Source organism: Nylanderia fulva, unplaced genomic scaffold (assembly GCF_048542155.1).
Source record: "Nylanderia fulva isolate GAGA-0341 unplaced genomic scaffold, ASM4854215v1 Scaffold176, whole genome shotgun sequence".
Lineage (NCBI taxonomy): Eukaryota > Metazoa > Arthropoda > Insecta > Hymenoptera > Formicidae > Nylanderia > Nylanderia fulva.
In genome coordinates, this window is record NW_028190012.1 from 159,406 (window position 1) to 181,368 (window position 21,963).

The following is a 21,963-nucleotide window of genomic DNA, read 5'->3' on the forward strand; positions in this document are numbered from 1 at the left end:
AAATTTGAAAAAATATATTATTTTAATTAAACTTAAATAAAAAACAATAAATAAATAGTAATAATAAAGAATAAATAATAAATAAATTATTTATCACGTTCTATCTTTCAAGCACATAGAAAAAACTGGTAAATTTGCTAGTTTTAAATTACATTTTCTGCGCATGCCGTGGCAAGTCCTTATACCTACATCTTAGTGAAAACAGGCAATAATGCTTTAAAATTTGAGGTCAAATTTTATAATAAAGAACAGAACGTCTACAGTGTGCAAAACGTCTCTCGTGTACATCAAACACACATCTGTGCTCTTCGTAATCGGCAGACGCATTTCTTGTACTGCGAAAAGCAAGAAATTACGCGAATAGTTTATTGCAATCACTTTAATTTACATTCCTTTTTTGTGTTTTGTTTCTCATAATGTCTGATTATAAGATAACGTACTTACCAGAGGAGATGATAAGCCACATTCTCGACGATAATGTACTCACTATTCTATCTCAAAGGTAATTCTTGTGGTTTGTAAATCTTTTTGTTATTTTGTCTCATTAACGCCTGTCGCACAATGTAAATCACTTCTGCGAAGAACGTATATTATAAATATATAATAAATAAAAAATAATGAAAATATAATGTAAAAAAATAAAACTTAAATAATATAAAAACAGATAAAAAAAATAGATTATATCATGTCAAAAATTAAAAGACCAAATATTTTTCAACCGACATTCATCAATTGATGTTTATTTAATTAATCACACAACGTTTCGACCACGGTGTTTCGACCATATAATTTTAATCCTTCGCACACTTAACAATAACACTTGAGAAGGTCAAAAATTATATGAAACGTTGTGTGATTAATTAAATAAATATTAATTAGCTTAAATGTATATATCAGTCGAAAAATATTCAGTCATTAAATAATTTTTTTTTAGATTAAATTATTAAAAATACAACATAAAAGTAACTTTGTTTATTTATTATAATGTGTATTTTTCAATATATTTAATTGCATTTTTAAATATAAAAATTATATATATGATATATATATTCGTGATAGAAACAAACAGATTTGATATTTTTTTATCAATTCTTTTTTATAAATAACATAAAAATCACAATAAAATCATTATAAAAGTAAAAACATGCCAAGTGACATATATAAGCAAAATTGACGCATTGTTTGTAAATATGCTTTCAAAAAAATTGTTCTACAAAATATTAAAAAAAAACTTAATCTATACATACAAACACATAAGCACATTAATGTTTATTAATTGCACATAGAATACACTTATAGAATTATGCAATATACATATTGGAATCAAAATTTGAAAAGTATAAATTAAATTACAAATTAGAATTAACTATTATATATTTTATTTTTCTGATTAAAGTATAAAAAGAAGTGACATACATGTACTCATGCTTTGAATTGTATACTTCAAAAAACTTATTAATTTAAAAAATTACTTGTGCAATCACATTGTTTACTATCATCAAAGTTTGCTGTGTGTTATCTAAATAAAATTAAATGGAAGAACTGTGGCAACGTCTTATCTGCATATAGATAATATAAATATGTATTATCTTTATATCTGCATCTTACAAGTAGATAAAAAAAAGTACTACCTTTACTATATTATTTATCTAGAATAATTTTCAGATAAATTTGGTTTAGAATCAAAGCACATAAGAATACTTAAAATAGACAAAAATACGATAAAAATTTATAAATAAAAATATAAATACATATATTGTTGTATCCCTTTTATAAGGGATCCTTATCTTTTTAGGATCTTTATCCAGCTAATTTTAAATTAATCTCGACACAAAACTAAGATTCATTATCAAAAATTTATTACAATATTTTATGGTCGTATTTCAGATGGCCCTTTACGAAGAAAAGATATGAAAGTCTTAAGGAAAAAGAAAATGAAGAAAACATAAACTTTGTTACAATGGGCATAAATTCTGCGACACAATTGCGAAATTATTTGTCTCTAATTCTTTTTGATGATTATTACAATGATTATTATTACAATAATATATCAAATCAAAATTATTTCAATGATTCAATTAGTAATGTAGTATTAAAATTCCATGATGTAAAGAAATTCAGTGATAATTTCGATGAATATGCAAATCGTTTGAATGAAAATGAACTTGTTTTTAAACGTAAACGTAAGCCTATAGATGTGCTGAAATGTATGTTTTATATTGAGGAGATTAAATGCTTGTTAACACAATTTCCACAGTAGGATATTCATATATATTATAATGCTACTATTATTACAATTTATTGTATTTATTCATTAGTTAATAATTTAATATATATACATTTTTTTAGGAAAATTGATCGCAATTCAATCCAAGAATTTTGCAATATGGAAATGTCTCACTATGAGAAGATATCTTTGATACGAAATGAGTTGGACAGATATAGAGAGAAACCTGAAAAAGAACAGCTTTTGGAAGAAGTTTGTACTTTCATAGCACAACGTATTCAACCTCGAAAAGCTATATGTTACACGAATGTAAGTGCATCATTGGATACAATCGCACAAGAGGTACTGAATTGTCTCAGAGTGAAGCATCCGAACCATTCGATATTCTCCACTTCTGAAGAAACTTTTTCCTATTGGAAAAGCAACAATATCGCAGATAATCATTGGGATAAAACAGAAAGTACGCAGATTATGGACACTCCAGGAATATATATTTAGCATCTTGAATTTTCGAGCATGTATCTCCCCATTTTCACCCGAAGATATCAAATGGATTTGTATAGATTATGTAAGTTATTAGAGATTATAATATATATAATTATGGGCCATATATGTATATATTATATATTGTTCTTAATATTCTCTCGTTTTGATCAATTTGTTCTGTATTATACCTGGCACAAATATTACAAAGTAAATATGGTCAAGATATCGTTGTATATACAATATTTCATAGCGTGGCTAGAAGACTTGGTCTACGTTGCGATCTAATAGATGTTTATACTGAAATCTGTATATTTTGGAAATCAAAATTGTAAGTATAGTTATATATTAGATTCGACATTATCATTATTTTTCGATAATCTTTCTTTTTTTATTATACGCATACATATATAATTTTTTATTATAAAAATTTTCATAATGATTAAAGTAATATTTTAATTATTTACAGCGTCACGAATAATTTAGAAAATGAACGATGTTTTTACATAGAAGACGAAAATTTCCCGAATTGTCTTCATGATTGTCTACCAGATTACATGTCTTGTACACATCATGACGTCATCAAAATAAGAACTGCAAAGGTGGAAACTTATTTATTACTTCTATTAATTTTAAGTTATTAATATGCTTGTAAATTGACAAGCAATTAATAAATTACATTATATGTGTGTAGAAAGAAAAGAAACGTACATTTCTCAGTTCTTAAATTATAATTGGATTCTTGTTTACATTTAATCTTTTTTCATGTTTAATTAACTTTTTCAGATGTTGGTCATGATACAAGATTTTGTTGAAACGTTTATATGGACACATAATAATCTATTTGAAATTAGTCAATTGTAATGTGTAAAAAACATACGCGCAATAACATAATCGCTAGTTAGTATATAACATAAACCATTGTAAAAATAAAGAGCATTGTGAGATATTTTCAGATAACAATTATGTATAATTTACAATTTTCTATGATTTAACGTGTTTTAAGTGTTTATTGAAGCATTTATTCACAAAAAATCAAAGTAAAAATTTTACAGTTTCTGTCTTATTTTAAATAGTAGAACACATAAATGAAAACGTGAAATATGCTGTGGAAATTATCATAATATATAATCCACCTACAGATCAATCTACAGATTCGGACCAACATAATAGATAATAGGATGTTATTGACATATACATATATACATACATGTTCGACAATTGAGAATCAACGATGAATAAAATATAGCTATTATCTTTCTGCGATATTTATTATATTCATTAATATAAATAATAAAATAAGAAAATTTTGTGACTGCAAAAATTTGAATTGATGCAGAAGAATTAATAAATCTTGAAAATAAAAAAATTAATTAGTTTAATAACTTTTTTTAACACTTTCAATATATGCAAAATATGACGTAATAAATTTGCCATCTATTAATATCTATTATTTTGAAACATATATAATCGATAGTGTGTTGCATTTGTATAAGTATAAATAAGTATGTTAATAAAAGGCAATGATTTTTATATTTTCAAATATACATAATTCTTTTGTATTGAAGGAGACGATAAAAGCTTATAAATGATATTAGATTTTGTATGATATTAGCATAATTTCAGATTTTGCAAATTTATCTCAATTTTAGAATCTCAATTTTAATTCCTCAGTTTCCGATTCAGCGACTTTTGGACCGATATATTTTGCTTTTCTACATCTTTGTAGGGAGATCAAAAAGAAACATAGGAATTAAAATCTCAAATTGAGATTTATTCACAAACATCTGCATTGAGTTCGCATAGTCTGTTCATTTTGAGTTTGTATTTAATCCATAAAGTTTTATATTCTTATAAAGTTTAGATTACTAAAATATATACACCCCATATATAATAGGCGCGAATAAAACTACATAAAATTGTACAATATTCTTATATAAACTATTTGTACATGCATCATTTATTAAATATTCGTATTGTAAGTCGGAAATTTTATTTCAACTGAGAATTTTATCTGTAAAGATTTGAAAAATGCAAAATGTAAATCTCTCTCTTTCCTTTTCTCTCTTATCGAGATTATTTCATAATGCACAGCACTGGAGTTGTAAATTGTAAAATATACATACATAAAAGTTGGTAAAATTTAATAAAATAAATGATAACTTGAAATATAATTATTTTAATTAAGCTTAAATAATAAATAATACAAATACATGGAAATTAGTAAGATTTTAAATAACTGATAAATTTGAAAAAATATATTATTTTTTAATTAAGTTAAAATAGCGAACAATACATAAATAAATAGTAATAATAAAAAATAATTAATAAATAAATTATTTACCACGTTCTATCTTTTAAGTGCACAGAAAAAAATGGTAATTTTTGCTAGTTCTTAATTACATTTTCTGCGCATGCCGTGACAAATTCTTATACCTGTATCTTAGTGAAAACAAGCAATAAGGCTTTAAAATTTGGGGTCACAATTCATAATAAAGAACAGACCGTCTGTAGTGTGGAAACGTCTCTCGTATACATCAAACACACATTTGTGCTCTTGTAATCGACAGATTCATTTCGTGTACTGCGAAAAGCAAGAAATTAATTACGCGAATAGTTTATTGCAATCACTATAATTTATATTCCTTTCTTGTGTTTCGTTTTTCATAATGTCTGATTGTAAGATAACGAGCTTACCAGAGGAGATCATAGCCATCATTATCGGCTATAATGTTATCACTATTGAAGATATCATTAACTTTCGATGCGTGTGCAAGAAATTTCGTTATGCAGCCAAATATAACAAGTTCTTGGAAAAAAAGTTATTTCAGAGGTAATTCTTGTGATTTGTAAATCTTTTTGTTATTTTGTCTCATTAACGCCTGTCGCACAATGTATATCACTTCTGCGATGAACGTATATTATAGATATATAATAAATACAAAATATTAGAAAAATTAGATATGTTGCATTTATGTTGCATATTAAATTATTCGCTTTCATTTTTTTCTATTGCTCAATAATTTTGGTAAACACTACCTTTATATATATACATATATAATATACATATATATATATATATATATATATATATATGAAATGTAAACGTTAAATATAATATACTGATAATAATTATTAATTTTTAGCTGTCAAAAATTAAAAGACCAAATATTTTTCAACCGACATTCGTCAATTGATGTTTATTTAATTAATCACACAATGTTTCGACCACGGTGTTTTGACCATATAATTTTGGTCCTTCGCACACTTAACAGTAACATTTGAAAACGCCAAAAATTATATGAAACGTTGTGTGATTAATTAAATAAATATTAATTAGCCTATATATATATCGGTCGAAAAATATTCAGTCATTAATTTTTTTATAGATTTAATTCTTAAAAATACAATATAAAAGTAACTTTGTTTATTTATTATAATGTGTATTCTTCAATATATTTAATTGCATTTTTAAATATAATAATTATATATATGATATATATTTGTGATAGAAACAAACAGATTTGATATTTTTCTATCGGTTCTTTTTTATAAATAGCATTGAATTCACAATAAAATCTTTATAAAAGTAAAAACGTGCCAAGTAACATATATAAGCACAGTCGACATTGTATGTAAATATGCTTTTGAAAAAATTGTTCTACAAAATATTTAAAAAGAAACTTAATATATACATACATACACACACGCACATTAATGTTTATTAATTCCATATAGAATACACGTATAGAATTACGAAATATACATATTAAAATCAAAATTTGAAAATTGAGTTTTAATATACTTTTAGGAATATGTAGTTAAAAAATAAATATAAAACAAATGTTATTCATCCAAGTATAAATTTATTATAAATTAATATTGAATGTTATATATTTTAATTTTTCTAATTAAAGTATAAAAAGAAGTGACATATATGTATTCATGCTTTGAATTGTATACTTCAAAAAATTTATTAATTTGAAAAACTTGTGCAATCACATTGTTTATTATCATCAAAGTTTGCTTTGTGTTATCTAAATAAAATTAAATGGAAGAACTATGGCGTCATCTTATCTGCATATAGATAATAAAAATATGAATTATCTTTATATCAGCATTTTAGATAATAAAAATATTATCTTTACTATATAATTTATCTAAAACAATTTTTAGATCATTTTGGTGTAGAGTCATAGCACTTAAAAATACTTAAAGTAGACAGTAAAGCGATAATAATTTATATATAAAAATATAAATACATATACTGTTGTATTCCTTTTATAATTTATATTTTTTGTATAACTGTGTTTACATAAGCAGTCTTAAATATTATTATCTAAACAATTATCTAAATATAACGCCATTAAATTATATATTTTATCTAGATATACTTAAAACAAAATCATCTTTATCCTATCTAAGATGAATTTACATACTTTTATCTCATCTTTATCTATCTAATTTTATAATAATCATGACACAACACTAAGTATCATTATCAAAAATTTATTACAATATTTTATGGTCGTATTTTAGATGGCCCTATGCAAAGAAAAAATATGAAAGTCTTAAGGAAACAAAAGATGGAAAAAACATAAACTTTATTACAGAAGGCATAAATTCTGTGATTCAATTGCGAAATGATCTGTCTCTAATTCTTTTTTACGATTATTATTACAAAAATAAAGCAAATCAAAATTACTTCGACTTAATTGCTAATGTATTAACATTCGAAAATGTAATGAAACTCATCGGTAATATCGATAAATATATAAATCAAATTATTCCTAAACGTACACATGAGCCTACAGATGTGCTAAAATATATGTTTTATATTGACGAGATTAAATGCTTGTTTACACAATCTCCACGGTAGGATATCTTCATATATATTATAGAGCTACTATTATCACAATTTAATGTTTTATTTTATTGATTAACTTAATACTTCAATATATAAATTTTTTAGAGGAATTGATTGCAAATCAATCGAAAGATATTGCAATATACAAATGTCTCACTATGAAAAGCTATCTTCGATACAAAATGAGTTGGACAGATATATAAAGAAACCTGAAAGAGAACAGCTTTTGGAAGAAATTTGTACTTTCATAGCACAACGTATTCAACCTCGAAAAGATGTATGTTACACGAATGTAAGTGCATCATTGGATACAATCGCACAAGAGGTACTGAATTCTCTTAGAAAAAAGCATCCGAACCATTTAATATTCTCCACGTCTGATGAAACTTTTTCTTATTGAAAAACCAACAATATCGAAGATAATCATTGGAATAAAACAGAAAGTACGCAGATTATAGATACACTTCAGGAATATATATTTGGCACTTTGAACTTTCGAGTATGTATCTACGTACCCGAGAATATCAAATGTTTGTGTATAGATTATGTAAGTTATTATAAATTATAATATATATAATTATGGGCCATATATGTATACGTTATATGTTGTTTTTAATATTCTCTCGCTTTGATTAATTTGTCCTGTATTATACCTGGCACAGGTTTTACAAAATAAAGTTGGTCAAGATATCATTGTATATACAATATTTCATAGCGTGGCTAGAAGACTTGGTCTACGTTGCGATGTACTAGATATTGAAAATGAATTCTATATATTTTGGAAACCAGAATTGTAAGTATAAATATATATTAGAATCGACATTATTATTATTTCTCAATAATCTTTCTTTTTTTATTATACGCATGCATATATAATTTTTTATTATAAAAATGTTCATAATGATTAAAGTAATATTTTAATTGTTTACAGCGTCACGGATAATTTAAAAAATGCACGAAGTTTTTACATAACAAACGAGGATTACCCGAATTGTCTTACTGATAATAGATTAAATTGGCGATCAGTCTTAACAATTAAAAAGGTTGAAAATTACTTATTTATTACTTCTAATAATTTTAAGTTATTAATATACTTGTAAATTTACAAAGAACCAATAAATTACACTAAATATGTATAGGAAGAAGAGAAATGTGCAATCTCTCATTTTTTTAATTTATAATTACATTTTTATTTACATGTCGTCTATATATTCATGTTTAATTAATTTTTTTAGATCTTGGAGTTCACAACAAATATCGTTGACGAATTTATAAGGGAACATATATATATATAATAAGAAAATTGCTTTTATATATAGAGATATTTAAATAGAGCATTATATAAGATCTTCTGATATGATTAAAATGTATTGTATGTTTTGTAATCTTATTATGATGATAGAGTATTATGAGTGCAAGTTATATATACATATGATGCAAAATGTGAGTAATTATATTAATTTAGGCATATTTATATGTACTCATAATGTCATTTTTTGCAAACAGTTTCAAGATATCATAATATGTCCGTGTTTTGAGTAGTATATGAGCCTGCATCTGTGTCTATTTTTGTCATCATGTTTTGAGAAATATGAGTACAATATGAGTAAAGTACATCCGCGCACTAACAATCGCATATTAGTATATAATATATATACAATTGTAAAAATATTGAACATTGTGAGATTCTTTTAGATAACAATTCTTTTAGATAACAATATGTATAATTTACAATTTTTTATAATTTAACGTGGTTAAGTGTTTATTGAGACATTTATTCACAAAAAATCAATTAAAGTACAAATTTTACAGTTTGTGTCTTAAATTTTGTTTCAAATAATAGCACAAACAAATAAAAACGTAAAATATGCCATAGTTGCATGGACCAACATAATAGACAGATGTTATATTGACATATACATGTATATACACGTATATGTTCGACTTCTGTAGAGAAATACTATGTCCCATTTTTGTATGCAATGTCAATTGAGAATCAACGACGAATAAAATATATTTATTATTCTCTGCTATATTTATTGTATTAATTAATATAAACAATAAAATAAGAAAACTTGTGATTGCAAGAATTTGAATTAGTGCAGTAGAATTTATAAATTTAAAAATTTAGAAAAATTAATTGATTTATGAACTTTTTTTCAATACTTTAAGTATATGCAAAATATGACATAATTAAAATTTACCATTTATTAATATCTATTATTTTGAAACTTGTATCATCGATAGTGTTGCATTTGTATAAGTAAAAACACGTATGTTAATAAAAGGCAATGATTTATATATTTTAGAATATATATAATACTTTGTTGTTGAAAGAGACAATATAAACGTATTAATAATATTAGATTTTGTATGATATATTGTATGATAATTGCAGTATTTGAAAATTTGTGCAAGATTCAAGCAAGACTTTAAAATTTAACTAATTCCAACAAGTTATATCTTTCTTTTATGTAGAGGATCTCTTCAATGGATAAGGCAATATTTTAAGAAATATAACAAACAACGTTAAATATATATTAAAATATATTAAAATGTGATAGTTGTGTGTGTGTACAAAGACTTATACAAAAAAAAATTTTTTATATATCTGAAAATATAAAAAACACATAAATGTATAATAAATATACTCCGCACTTGTGCACAGAACACAATTAATGTCATTAAAATGTAACACTTATTAATAATTTTTATTATATACAATATATAAATTGAATATAGTAAAAATGGTACATGATAAATTTAATGAACATATTAAATTAATGTAACACTTTAGTTTCAGTGTCTATCAAACTTTTATTAGAACACTCGAACCATCTTTTTTATTTTTCCAAAATAAATTTATTATTTTTTTATTATTAATTAATTAATTAAAAATAAAAAAGAAACATAATTGAGAAACACATGCTTAGTGAAGCAACAGCAAATATACTTCACACTTGAGCACAGAATACATTTAATGTCATTCAAAATGTAACATTTTAGTTTCCGTTTCTTTTAAACTTCTGTTAGAACACTCATCTTATATTTTATTTTTCAAAAATTAATTTATTAATTTTACAAATATGTTTCTTCAGTAATCGAGCAATTTAAATAATATATAATTCTCTATATCACGCTATATAATAGTTTACACCCCGTACATACGCGCGAGTAAACTACATAAAATTTTCCAAATTATTAAAATTTGTACATTATTAAAAAAAAATAAAGATAGGCAAAATAAAAGAGAAAAAGAAAAAGTGAAATATATTTCATATTATAAATAATGTCTTAACGATACTAATAATACATATAAATATTTGTATTTATAAATTGAAATAAATTTGAACAAATTTAATTAAACTAAAATTAAAAATCTGAACATTAATTTAAATGTCTGCGCTGTATTTTTTAAATTTATAAATTTATTCTTTGATTTTATTATGCGGCGCATTTATCATGATGTAAAATATATTAACTAATTCCGTTAGACAATCAAAGGAAAAACATAAATTTAATGGAATAAAAATCATAACAAAGTTTAACATAACTATTAACGAAGTATGTTTTCATCGTATCATTTATGCAGAGCATCTTTTCGATGGATGTGGCATTTTTTTAGAAGGTATTAACAAACAATGTGAAGCATGCGATATCTGTGATAAAAATTTCATCCTATTATCTATCGATACATCTGTATCATATATATCATATAAAAATAAAGCATATAGAAATTTGTACATAATGTTTCAAGTGTGCGGCCTTCTTATTCTATATCAGAAAATATATTAAAATCAGATAATTGTACAAAGACTTATACCAAAATATTTTATATATCTGAAAATATAAAAAAACAATTGAAACACACCTGCTTAGAACTGCAAATATACTCCACAATTGGATATAAAACACATTTAAGGTCATTCTGAAACGCGAGATTTTCGACAAATTTAATAAGATAAATAATTCTTTTAAATTAATATTTATATTTCAACTTCATAATATCTCTGCATCTCTCCAAAAGCTACCAAAAGAGTAAATAAAAAACCGATAAATATAAATATTATTATTTAGTTTTTTTTTAGTGATTAATATAAACTTTTGAAAAATAAGTGAACAAATATACTTAATGAATAAGAAAGTTAGTCTCGAAATAAACAAGGGTATGCGAACCGAAGGCGAAGGTTTGTGCGTTAGATAAGAAAAATTAGTTTTTCCCCTATGTCTTATAATTGTGCACGAAGCACGGAATTTGCATACTGCTAACAATAAGACTATTTAGGAATAAATCTCAACTTAGTTCTCAATTTTAGAATTTCTATTTTAATTCCTAAGTTCCCGATTTAGTAACTTTAGGACCGATATACTTTGCTTTTTTACAACTTTTTAGGGGGATCAGAGGGAAACATAAAAATTAAAATCTCGAACTGAGACTTATTCACAAACATCCGCGATGAAGTAGCATAATCTGTTCATTTTGAATTTGCATTTAATCCATGGAGTTTTTATATTCTTATAAAATTTAGATTTCTAGAATATATACACCCCGTATATACGCGCGAATAAAACTACATAATTTTATAGAATATTCTTATATAAACTATGTACATACATCAATTATTAAATATTTGTATTGTAAGTCGACGATTTTATTTTAACTGAGAATTTTATCTGTAAAGATTTGAAGAATGAAAAATGTAAATCTCTTTCTTCCTTTTTCTCTCTTATCAAGAAAATTTGACAATTCACAGCACTGGAGTTTTAAACTGTAAAATATAAATACATGAATATTATTGGTAAAGTTTAATAAAATAAAAAATTGATAATTTGAAATAAAATTAGTTTAATTAATCTTAAATAATGCAAAATATAAATACATAGAAATTAGTAAAATTTGAAATAACTGATAAATTTGTAAAAATATATAATTTTAATTATACTTAAATAGAGAATAATAAATAAATAAATAGTAATAACAAAGAATAAATAATAAATATATTATTTATCACGTTCTATTTTTTAAGTGCATAGGAGAAAATGATAATTTTTGCTAGTTCTAAATTTCATTTTCTGCGCATGCCGTTACAAGTCCTTATATTTGAATCTTATTGTTAGTGGGAAGAAGCAATAAAACTTTAGAATTTAAGGTCAAATTTTATAATAAAGAACAAAACGTCTACAGTGTGGAAAACGTTTCTCGTGTACATCAAACACACATCTGTGCTTTTTGTAATCGGCAGATTCGTTTCGTGTACTGCAAAAAGCAGAGAATTAATTACGCGAATAGTTTATTGCAATCACTTTAATTTACATTCCTTTTTTGTGTTTTGTTTCTCATAATGTCTGATTGGAAGATAACGTACTTACCAGAGAAGATGATAAGTTACATTCTCAACGATAACGTACTCACTATTGAAGATATCATTAACTTTCGATGCGTGTGCAAGCAATTTCGTTATGCAGCCAAATATGACAAGTTCTTGGAAAAAAAGTTATCTCAAAGGTAATTCTTGTGGTTTGTAAATCTTTTTGTTATTTTGTCTCATTAACGCCTGTCGCACAATGTATATCACTTCTGCGAAGAACGTATATTATAAATAAATAATAAATAAAAAATATTCGAAAAATTAGATATGTTGCATTTATGTTGCATATTAAATTATTCGCTTTCATTTTTTTCTATTGCTCAATAATTTTGGCAAACTCTACCGTTATATATATACATATATAATATACATATATATATATATATATATATATATATATATATGAAATGTAACGTTCAATATAATATACTGATAATAATTATTAATTTTCAGCTGTCAAAAATTAAAAGACCAAATATTTTTCAACCCACATTCGTCAATTGATGTTTATTTAATTAATCACACAATGTTTCGACCACGGTTTTTCGACCATATAATTTTGGTCCTTCGCACAATTAACAGTAACACTTGAGAATAACAATAATTATATGAAACGTTGTGTAATTAATTAAATAAATATTAATCAGCCTATATATATATATATGTCGAAAAATATTCTGTCATTAAATAATTTTTTTTTAGATTTAATTATTAAAAATACAACATAAAAGTAACTTGGTTTATTTATTATAATGTGTATTCTTTGATATATTTAATTGCATTCTTTAATATACAAATATATATGATATATATTCGTGATAGAAACAAACTGATTTGATATTTTTCTAACGGTTCTTTTTTATAAATAGCATTGAAATCACAATAAAATCTTTATAAAAGTAAAAACATGCCAAGTGACATATATAAGCACAATCGACATTGTTTGTAAATATGTTTTCGAAAAAATTGTTCTACAAAATATTAAAAAAAACTTAATCTATACATACATACGCACATTAATGTTTATTAATTGCATATAGAATACACTTACAGATTTATGCAATATACATATTAGAATCAAAATTTGAAAAGAGGGAGAGAAGAGAGAGTATAAATTAAATTACAAATTAAAATTGATTATTATATATTTTCTTTTTCTGATTAAAATATAAAAAGTAGTGACATACATGTACTCATGCTTTGAATTGTATACTTTAAAAAATTTATTAATTTGAAAAATTACTTGTACAATCACATTGTTAACTATCATAAAAGTTTGCTGTTTGTTATCTAAATAAAATTAAATAAAAGAACTATGGCGTCATCTTATCTGCATATAGATAATAGAAATATGTATTATCTTTATATCTGCATCTTACAAGTAGATAAAAAAAAAGTACTACCTTTACTATATTATTTATCTAAAATAATATTCAAATAATTTTAATTTAGAATCATAGCACATAAGAATACTTAAAGTAGACAGAAAAGCGATAAAAATTTATAAATAAAAATATAAATATATTGTTGTATCCGTTTTATAATTTATATTTTTTGTATAACTGTGTTTACATAAACAACCTTAAAAATTATTATCTAAACAATTATCTAAATAATTCGTCATATAATTATATCTTTTATCTAGATATACTTAAAACAAAATCATCTTTATCCTATCAAAGATGAATTTTCATACATTTATCTCACCTTTATCCAGCTAATTTTAAAATAATCTTGACACAACACTAAGTATCATTATCAAATGTTTATTACAATATTTTATGGTCGTATTTCAGATGGCCCTTTACGAAGAAAAGATATGAAAAACTTAAAAAAGAAGAAAATGAAGAAAACATAAACTTTGTTACTATGGGCATAAATTCTGCGACACAATTGCGAAATTATTTGTCTCTAATTCTTTTTCATGATTATTATTACAATAAAAAATCAAATCAAAATTATTTCGATGACTCAATTAATAATGTAGTATTGGAATTCGATGATGTAAAAAAATTCAGTGGTAATATCGTTAAATATGCAAACCGTTTGAATGAAAATTTACTTGTTTTTAAACGTATAAATAAGCCTATAGATGAGCTGCAATATATGTTTTATATTGAGAAGATTAAATGCTTGTTAACACCACTTCCACAGTAGGATCTTAATATATATTATAATGCTACTATTATTACAATTTAATGTATTTACTCATTAGTTAATACTTCAATATACATTTTTTAGAAATCGCAAATCAATCGAAAGTTATTGCAATATAAAAATGTCTCACTATGTGAAGCTATCCTCGATAGAAAATAAGTTGGACAGATATATAGAGAAACCTGAAAAAAAACAGCTTTTGGAAGAAATTTGTACTTTCATAGCACAACGTATTCAACCTCGAAAAGATGTATGTTACACGAATGTAAGTGCATCATTGGATACAATCGCACAAGAGGTACTGAATTCTCTTAGAAAAAAGCATCCGAACCATTCAATATTCTCCACGTCTGATGAAACTTTTTCTTATTGAAAAACCAACAATATCGAAGATAATCATTGGAATAAAACAGAAAGTATGCAGATTATAGATACACTTCAGGAATATATATTTGGCACTTTGAACTTTCGAGTATGTATCTACGTACCCGAAAATATCAAATGTTTGTGTATAGATTATGTAAGTTATTATAAATTATAATATATATAATTATGGGCCATATATGTATACGTTATATGTTGTTTTTAATATTCTCTCGCTTTGATTAATTTGTCCTGTATTATACCTGGCACAGGTTTTACAAAATAAAGTTGGTCAAGATATCATTGTATATACAATATTTAATAGCGTGGCTAGAAGACTTGGTCTACGTTGCGATGTACTAGATATTGAAAATGAATTCTCTATAATTTGGAAATCAAAATTGTAAGTATAGATATATATTAGAATCGACATTATCATTATTCCTCGATAATCTTGTTTTTTTTATCATACGCATACATATATAATTTTTTATTATAAAAATTTTCATATGATAAAGGTAATATTTTAATTGTTTACAGCGTCACAAATAATTTAGAAAATGCACGATGTTTTTACATAAAAGACGAAAATTTCCCGAATTGTCTTCATGATTGTCTACCAGATTACATGTCTTGTACATATTATGAAGTCATCAAAATAAGAACTGCAAAGGTTGAAACTTATTTATTACTTTTATTAATTTTAGGTTATTAATATGCTTGTAAATTGACAAGCAATTAATAAATTACATTATATGTGTGTAGAAAGAAAAGAAATGTACATTTCTCAGTTCTTAAATTATAATTAGATTCTTGTTTACATTTAATCTTTTTTCATGTTTAATTAACTTTTTCAGATGTTGGTCATAATACAATTATTTGTTGAAACGTTTATATTGACACATAATAATCTATTTGGGATTAGTCAATTGTAATGTGTAAAAAACATACGCGCACTAACATAATCGCTAGTTAGTGTATAACATATACCATTGTAAAAATAAAGAGCATTGTGAGATATTTTCAGATAACAATTATGTATAATTTACAATTTTCTATATTAACTTGAATTAAGTGTTTATTGAGGCATTTATTCACAAAAAATCAAAGTAAATATTTTACAGTTTCTGTCTTATTTTAAATAGTAGAACACATAAATGAAAACGTGAAATATGCTGTGGAAATTATCATAATATATAATCCACCTACAGATCAATCTACAGATTCGGATCAACATAATAGATAATAGGATGTTATTGACATATACATATATACATACATGTTCGACAATTGAGAATCAACGATGAATAAAATATATCTATTATCTTTCTGCGATATTTATTGTATTAATTATCATAAATAATAAAGTAAGAAAATTTTGTGACTGCAACAATTTGAATTGGTGCAAAAAAATTAATAAATCTTAAAATAAAAAAATTAATTAGTTTAATAACTTTTTTTAACACTTTAAGTATATGCAAAATATGACGTAATAAATTTGCCATCTATTAATATCTATTATTTTGAAACTTATATAATCGATAGTGTGTTGCATTTGTATAAGTATAAATAGGTACGTTAATAAAAGACAATGATTTTTATATTTTCAAATATACATAATTTTTTGTATTGAAGGAGACGATAAATGAGCTTATAAATGATATTAGATTTTGTATGATATTAGTATAATTTCAGAATTATTGCAAATTCATGCAAATCTAAAATTGTTGTGCAAAAATTTGTCAAATTTTGTATTTTGAACAAAAAATAAACGTCACGCGTTAGGTAAAAGTATTTTTTCATTTTTGTTCCAAACTCAATATTTGCGATCCATATTTCTCTCTTATCCATGATTTTCACAAAATTATTAAAACTCCAAATTAAAATAAAAAGTCGACACAATGCACAGCATACTGCAGTTGTAAAAGTAAAAATAAATATATGAAAATTAGTAAATTTTTATAAAATAATTAATTTAAATAATATTATTTTCATTAAACTTAAATATTGCATAATATATATAAATACATGAAAATTAGTGAAATTTAAAATAATTGACAAATTTGAAAAATATTTTAATTAAGCTTAAATAATAAAAAGAACAATAAATAAATAAATAGTGATAATAAAATGAATAATAAATGAATTATTTACCACGTTCTATCTTTCAAGCGCATAGGAAGAAACGGTAAATTTGCTAGTTCTAAGTTACATTTTCTGCGTATGCCGTGGCAAGTCCTTATACTTATATCTTAGTGAAAACAAGCAATAATGCTTTAAAATTTGAGGTCAAATTTTACAATAAAGAACAGAACGTCTACAGTGTGGAAAACGTCTCTCGTGTACATCAAACACACATCTGTGCTCTTCGTAATAAAGAAACGCATTTCTTGTACTGCAAAAAGCAAGGAATTACGCGAATAGTTTATTGCAATCACTTTAATTTACAATCCTTTTTGTGTTTTGTTTCTCATAATGTCTAATTATAAGATAACGTGCTTATCAGAGGAGATGATAAGCCACATTCTCAACGATAATGTACTCACTATTGAAGATATCATCAACTTTCGATGCGTGTGCAAGCAATTTCGTTATGCAGCCACATATGACAAGTTCTTGGAAAAAAAGTTATCTCAAAGGTAATTCTTGTGGTTTGTAAATCTTTTTGTTATTTTGTCTCATTAACGCCTGTCGCACAATGTATATCACTTCTGCGAAGAACGTATATTATAAATATATAATAAATAAAAAATATTAAAAATATTAGGTATGTTGCATTTATGTTGCATAGTAAATTATTCGCTTTCATTTTTTTCTATTGCTCAATAATTTTGGCAAACTCTACCGTTATATATATACATATATAATATACATATACATATATATATATATATATATATATAGAATGTAAACGTTAAATATACTGATAAGAATTCATAATTTTCAACTGTCAAAATTAAAAGACCAAATATTTTTCGACCGATACTTGCCAATTGATGTTTGTCTAATTAATCACACATTGTTTCGACCACGGAGTTTCGACCATAATTTTGGTCCATCGCACACTTGACAGTACACTTGAGAACGACAGATATTCTATAAAACGTTGTGTGATAAATTAGATAAATATTAATTGGCCTGTATCAATCGACAAAGATTTAGTCATTAAATATTTTCTTTTAGATTTTCAATTACTAAAAATGTAAAATTAACTTTGCTTATTTATTTTAATGTGTATTCTTCAATATATTTAATTGTATTTAAAAATAAAGATTATATTTTTGATATATATTCGTCATTAAAACAAACAGGATTGATATTTTTTATCGGTTGTTTTAATAAATAACACTGAAATCATAATAAAATTTTCATAAAAGTAAAAGCATGCCAAGTAACATTTATAAACACAGTCAACATTGAATGTAAATATGTTTTCGGAAAAATTGTTCTAAAAATTATTTTAAAAAATTTTTAAATATACACACACGAACATTAATGTTTATTAATAGCATGTAGAATACACATATAGAATTACGCAATATACATATTAGAGTCAAAATTTGTAAATATAATTTACTACCTTTTATAAATTACTACCTTTACTATATTATTTATCTAAAATAATATTCAAATAATTTTGGTTTAGAATCATAGCACATAAAAATACTTAAAATAGACAGTAAAACGATAAAAATTTTTTAATAAAAATATGAATACATATCTTGTTGTATCCCTTTTATAATTTATATTTTTTGTATAACTGTGTTTACATAAGCAGTATTAAAAATTATTATCTAAAAATTTATTTACATAAATCTTCATATAATTTTATTTTTCATTAGATATACTTTCAAACATACTTAAAACAAAATTATCTTCATCTAATCTAAAACAAATTTACATATTTTTATCTCGTTTTTATCTAGTTTATTTAAAATTAATCTTAACACAACATTGTATCATTATCAAAAATTTATTACAGTATTTTATGGTCGTGTTTTAGATGGCCTATTACAAAGAGAAGATATGAAAATCTAAATACAACAAAGGGTGGAGGAAACATAAACTTTGTCACAAAAGGCATAAATTCTGCGATACAATTGCAAAATTATTTGTCTCAAATTCTTTTTTACCATTATTTTTACAATAATAGATCAAACAAAAATTATTTCAATGGCTCAATCAATAATATATTGAAATTCGATAATGTAATAAAATTCTCGGGTAACATCAATGTATATGTAAAGCGTTTGCATAAAAATATACTTTTTCTTGAGCCTACAGATAAGCTTATAGATGAGCTGAAATATATGTTTTATATTGAGGAGATTAAATGCTTGTTTACGCCATTTCTCCAGTAGGATCTTCATATATATTATAATGCTACTATTATTACAAATTAATGTATTTATTCATTAGTTAATAATTCATTATATATAAATTTTTTAGAGGAATTGATCGCAAATCAATCGAAAGATATTGCAATATAGAAATGTCTCACTATGAAAAGCTATCCTCGATAGGAAATGAGTTGGACAGATATAGAGAGAAACCTGAAAGAGAACAGCTTTTGGAAGAAATTTGTACTTTTGTGGCAAAATATATTCAAATTCGAGAAGATATATGTTACACGAATGTAAGTGCATCATTGGATACAATCGCACAAGAGGTACTGACTTGTCTCAGAGTGAAGCATCCGAACCATTCGATATTCTCCACGTCAGAAGAAACTTTTTCCTATTGGAAAAGCAACAATATCGAAGATAATCATTGGAACGAAACAGAAAGTACGCAGATTATGGATACACTTAAGAAATATATATTTGGTACCATGAACTTTCGACCATGTAGCTACTCACGTAATGTAGACATCAAATGTTTGTGTATAAATTATGTAAGTTATAGATTATAATACATATATAATTATGGGCTATATATATGTATATGTTATATATTGTTCTTAATATACTCTCGCTTAAATTAATTTATTCTGTATTGCACCTGGCACAGATTTTACAAAGTAAACATGGTCAAGCTATCATTATATTTACAATATTTCATAGCGTGGCTAGAAGACTTGGTCTACGTTGCGATATAACACTTATTTGGCCTCGCTATTGTATATTTTGGAGACCGAAATTGTAAGTATAGATACATTAGATTCGACATTATCATCATTTTTCGGTAATCTTTCTTTTCTTCTTATACGCATACATATATAATTTTTATTATAAATATTTTTATAAGGATTAAAATAATATTTTAACTGTTTACAGCGTTACAAGTAGTTTAAAAAATGCACAATGCTTTCACATAAAAAACGAGAATTTCCCGAATTGTCTTTTTTATCATATATCAGTGTACAGGATGCAAACAAATTGCTTTCGCGACCTCGCAATAACAACTAAAAAGGTTGAAAATTATTTATTTATTATTTATATTAATTTTAAGTTAATAATATACTTGTAAATTTACAAAGAATCAATAAATTACAATAAATATGTATACGATGAAGAGAAATGTACTGTCTCTCATTTTTTTATTTATATAATAAGATCATTGTTTACATTTAATCTTTGTTCATGTTTAATTTGCTTTTTTAGATATTGTTGATATTAAAAAATTTCGTTGAAAAGTTTATAATGAATCATGAAATAACAGATTTGGGATTAGTCAAAGTAAAATGTATAATTTAAACAGAAAACGGATCATGAATTGTATTATATAATATATATACAATTGTAAAAATATATTGAACTTTGTGATGCTTTTAGATAACAATTATGTATAATTTACAATTTTTTATAATTTAACGTGTTTAAGTGTTTAGTGAGACATTTATTCACTATATGTATATAGAAAGAAAAGAAATGTAGAATCTCTCATTTTTAAATTTATAATTAGATCTTTGTTTACATGTCGTCTTTATTCATGTTTAATTAATTTTTTAGATGTTGATGTTAACAAAAAATACTGTTATAGATTTTATAACGGAACACAATAAAAACTTTGCGATTACACCAAATTGATTGTAATAAGTAAAGAACATACGCGCACTAACAATCGCATATTAGTATATAATATATATACAATTGTAAAAATATTGAACTTTGTGAGATTCTTTTGGATAATAATTCTTTTAGATAACAATATGTATAATATACAATTTTTTATCATTTAACGTGGTTAAGTGTTTATTGAGACATTTATTCACAAAAAAGCAATTAAAGTACAAATTTTACAGTTTGTGTCTTATATTTAGTTTTAAATAGTAGAACAAATAAATAAAAACGGAAAATATGCCGTAGTTGCATGGACCAACATAATAAACAGATGTTATATTGACATATAAATATATACATGTATATGTTCGACTTTTGTAGATAAATACTATGCCCTATTTTTGTATGCAATGTCAATTGAGAATCAACGACGAATAAAATATATTTATTATTCTCTGCTATATTTATTGTATTAATTAATATAAACAATAAAAT

General features: G+C 24.2%; 2 protein-coding genes and 1 long non-coding RNA gene across 6 annotated transcripts in view; all 3 read left to right on the forward strand.

The window, feature by feature from the left end:
• The first annotated feature begins 260 nt into the window (after positions 1 to 260).
• The window catches only part of LOC114937424 (uncharacterized), a 42,031-nt gene continuing 20,328 nt past the window's right edge, over positions 261 to 21,963 (forward strand). Inside the window, exons 1-2 of the mRNA XM_085481350.1 lie at positions 261 to 502; positions 1,888 to 2,256. Of these exons, the coding sequence (XP_085337476.1) occupies positions 417 to 502; positions 1,888 to 2,256 (455 nt within the window). The 5' untranslated portion in view covers positions 261 to 416. The remainder of the gene's footprint in view (positions 503 to 1,887; positions 2,257 to 21,963) is intronic.
• On the forward strand, positions 2,838 to 4,033 carry LOC114930383 (uncharacterized). The gene is made up of 3 exons (XR_003819445.2): positions 2,838 to 3,041; positions 3,180 to 3,312; positions 3,497 to 4,033. It is a non-coding gene; the product is annotated as an uncharacterized LOC114930383 (long non-coding RNA).
• On the forward strand, positions 5,210 to 21,929 carry LOC114945147 (uncharacterized). Of its 4 annotated transcripts, none has more exons than XM_085481354.1 (6): positions 5,210 to 5,543; positions 19,470 to 19,823; positions 19,916 to 20,360; positions 20,477 to 20,607; positions 20,743 to 20,878; positions 21,070 to 21,468. In XM_085481354.1, exons 1-6 carry the CDS (start codon positions 5,380 to 5,382, stop codon positions 21,160 to 21,162), a joined length of 1,323 nt encoding a protein of 440 aa, XP_085337480.1. In that variant the 5' UTR covers positions 5,210 to 5,379; the 3' UTR covers positions 21,163 to 21,468. The 4 variants fall into 4 exon arrangements, with proteins under 4 accessions (XP_085337480.1, XP_085337479.1, XP_085337481.1 ...); XM_085481353.1 differs by lacking the exon at positions 5,210 to 5,543 and adding an exon at positions 17,741 to 18,105; XM_085481355.1 differs by lacking the exon at positions 5,210 to 5,543 and adding an exon at positions 17,742 to 18,105 and having other exon boundaries at positions 21,418 to 21,929.

Excerpts from the sequence above, each read along its gene's own strand:
- LOC114945147 (XM_085481354.1), top strand. The coding sequence starts at position 5,380 with ATGTCTGATTGTAAGATAACGAGCTTACCAGAGGAGATCATAGCCATC. Across the intron at positions 19,824-19,915 it reads TTGTTTACGCCATTTCTCCA|AGGAATTGATCGCAAATCAA; the intron begins GTAGGATCTTCA and ends TAAATTTTTTAG. Across the intron at positions 20,879-21,069 it reads TCGCAATAACAACTAAAAAG|ATATTGTTGATATTAAAAAA; the intron begins GTTGAAAATTAT and ends TTGCTTTTTTAG.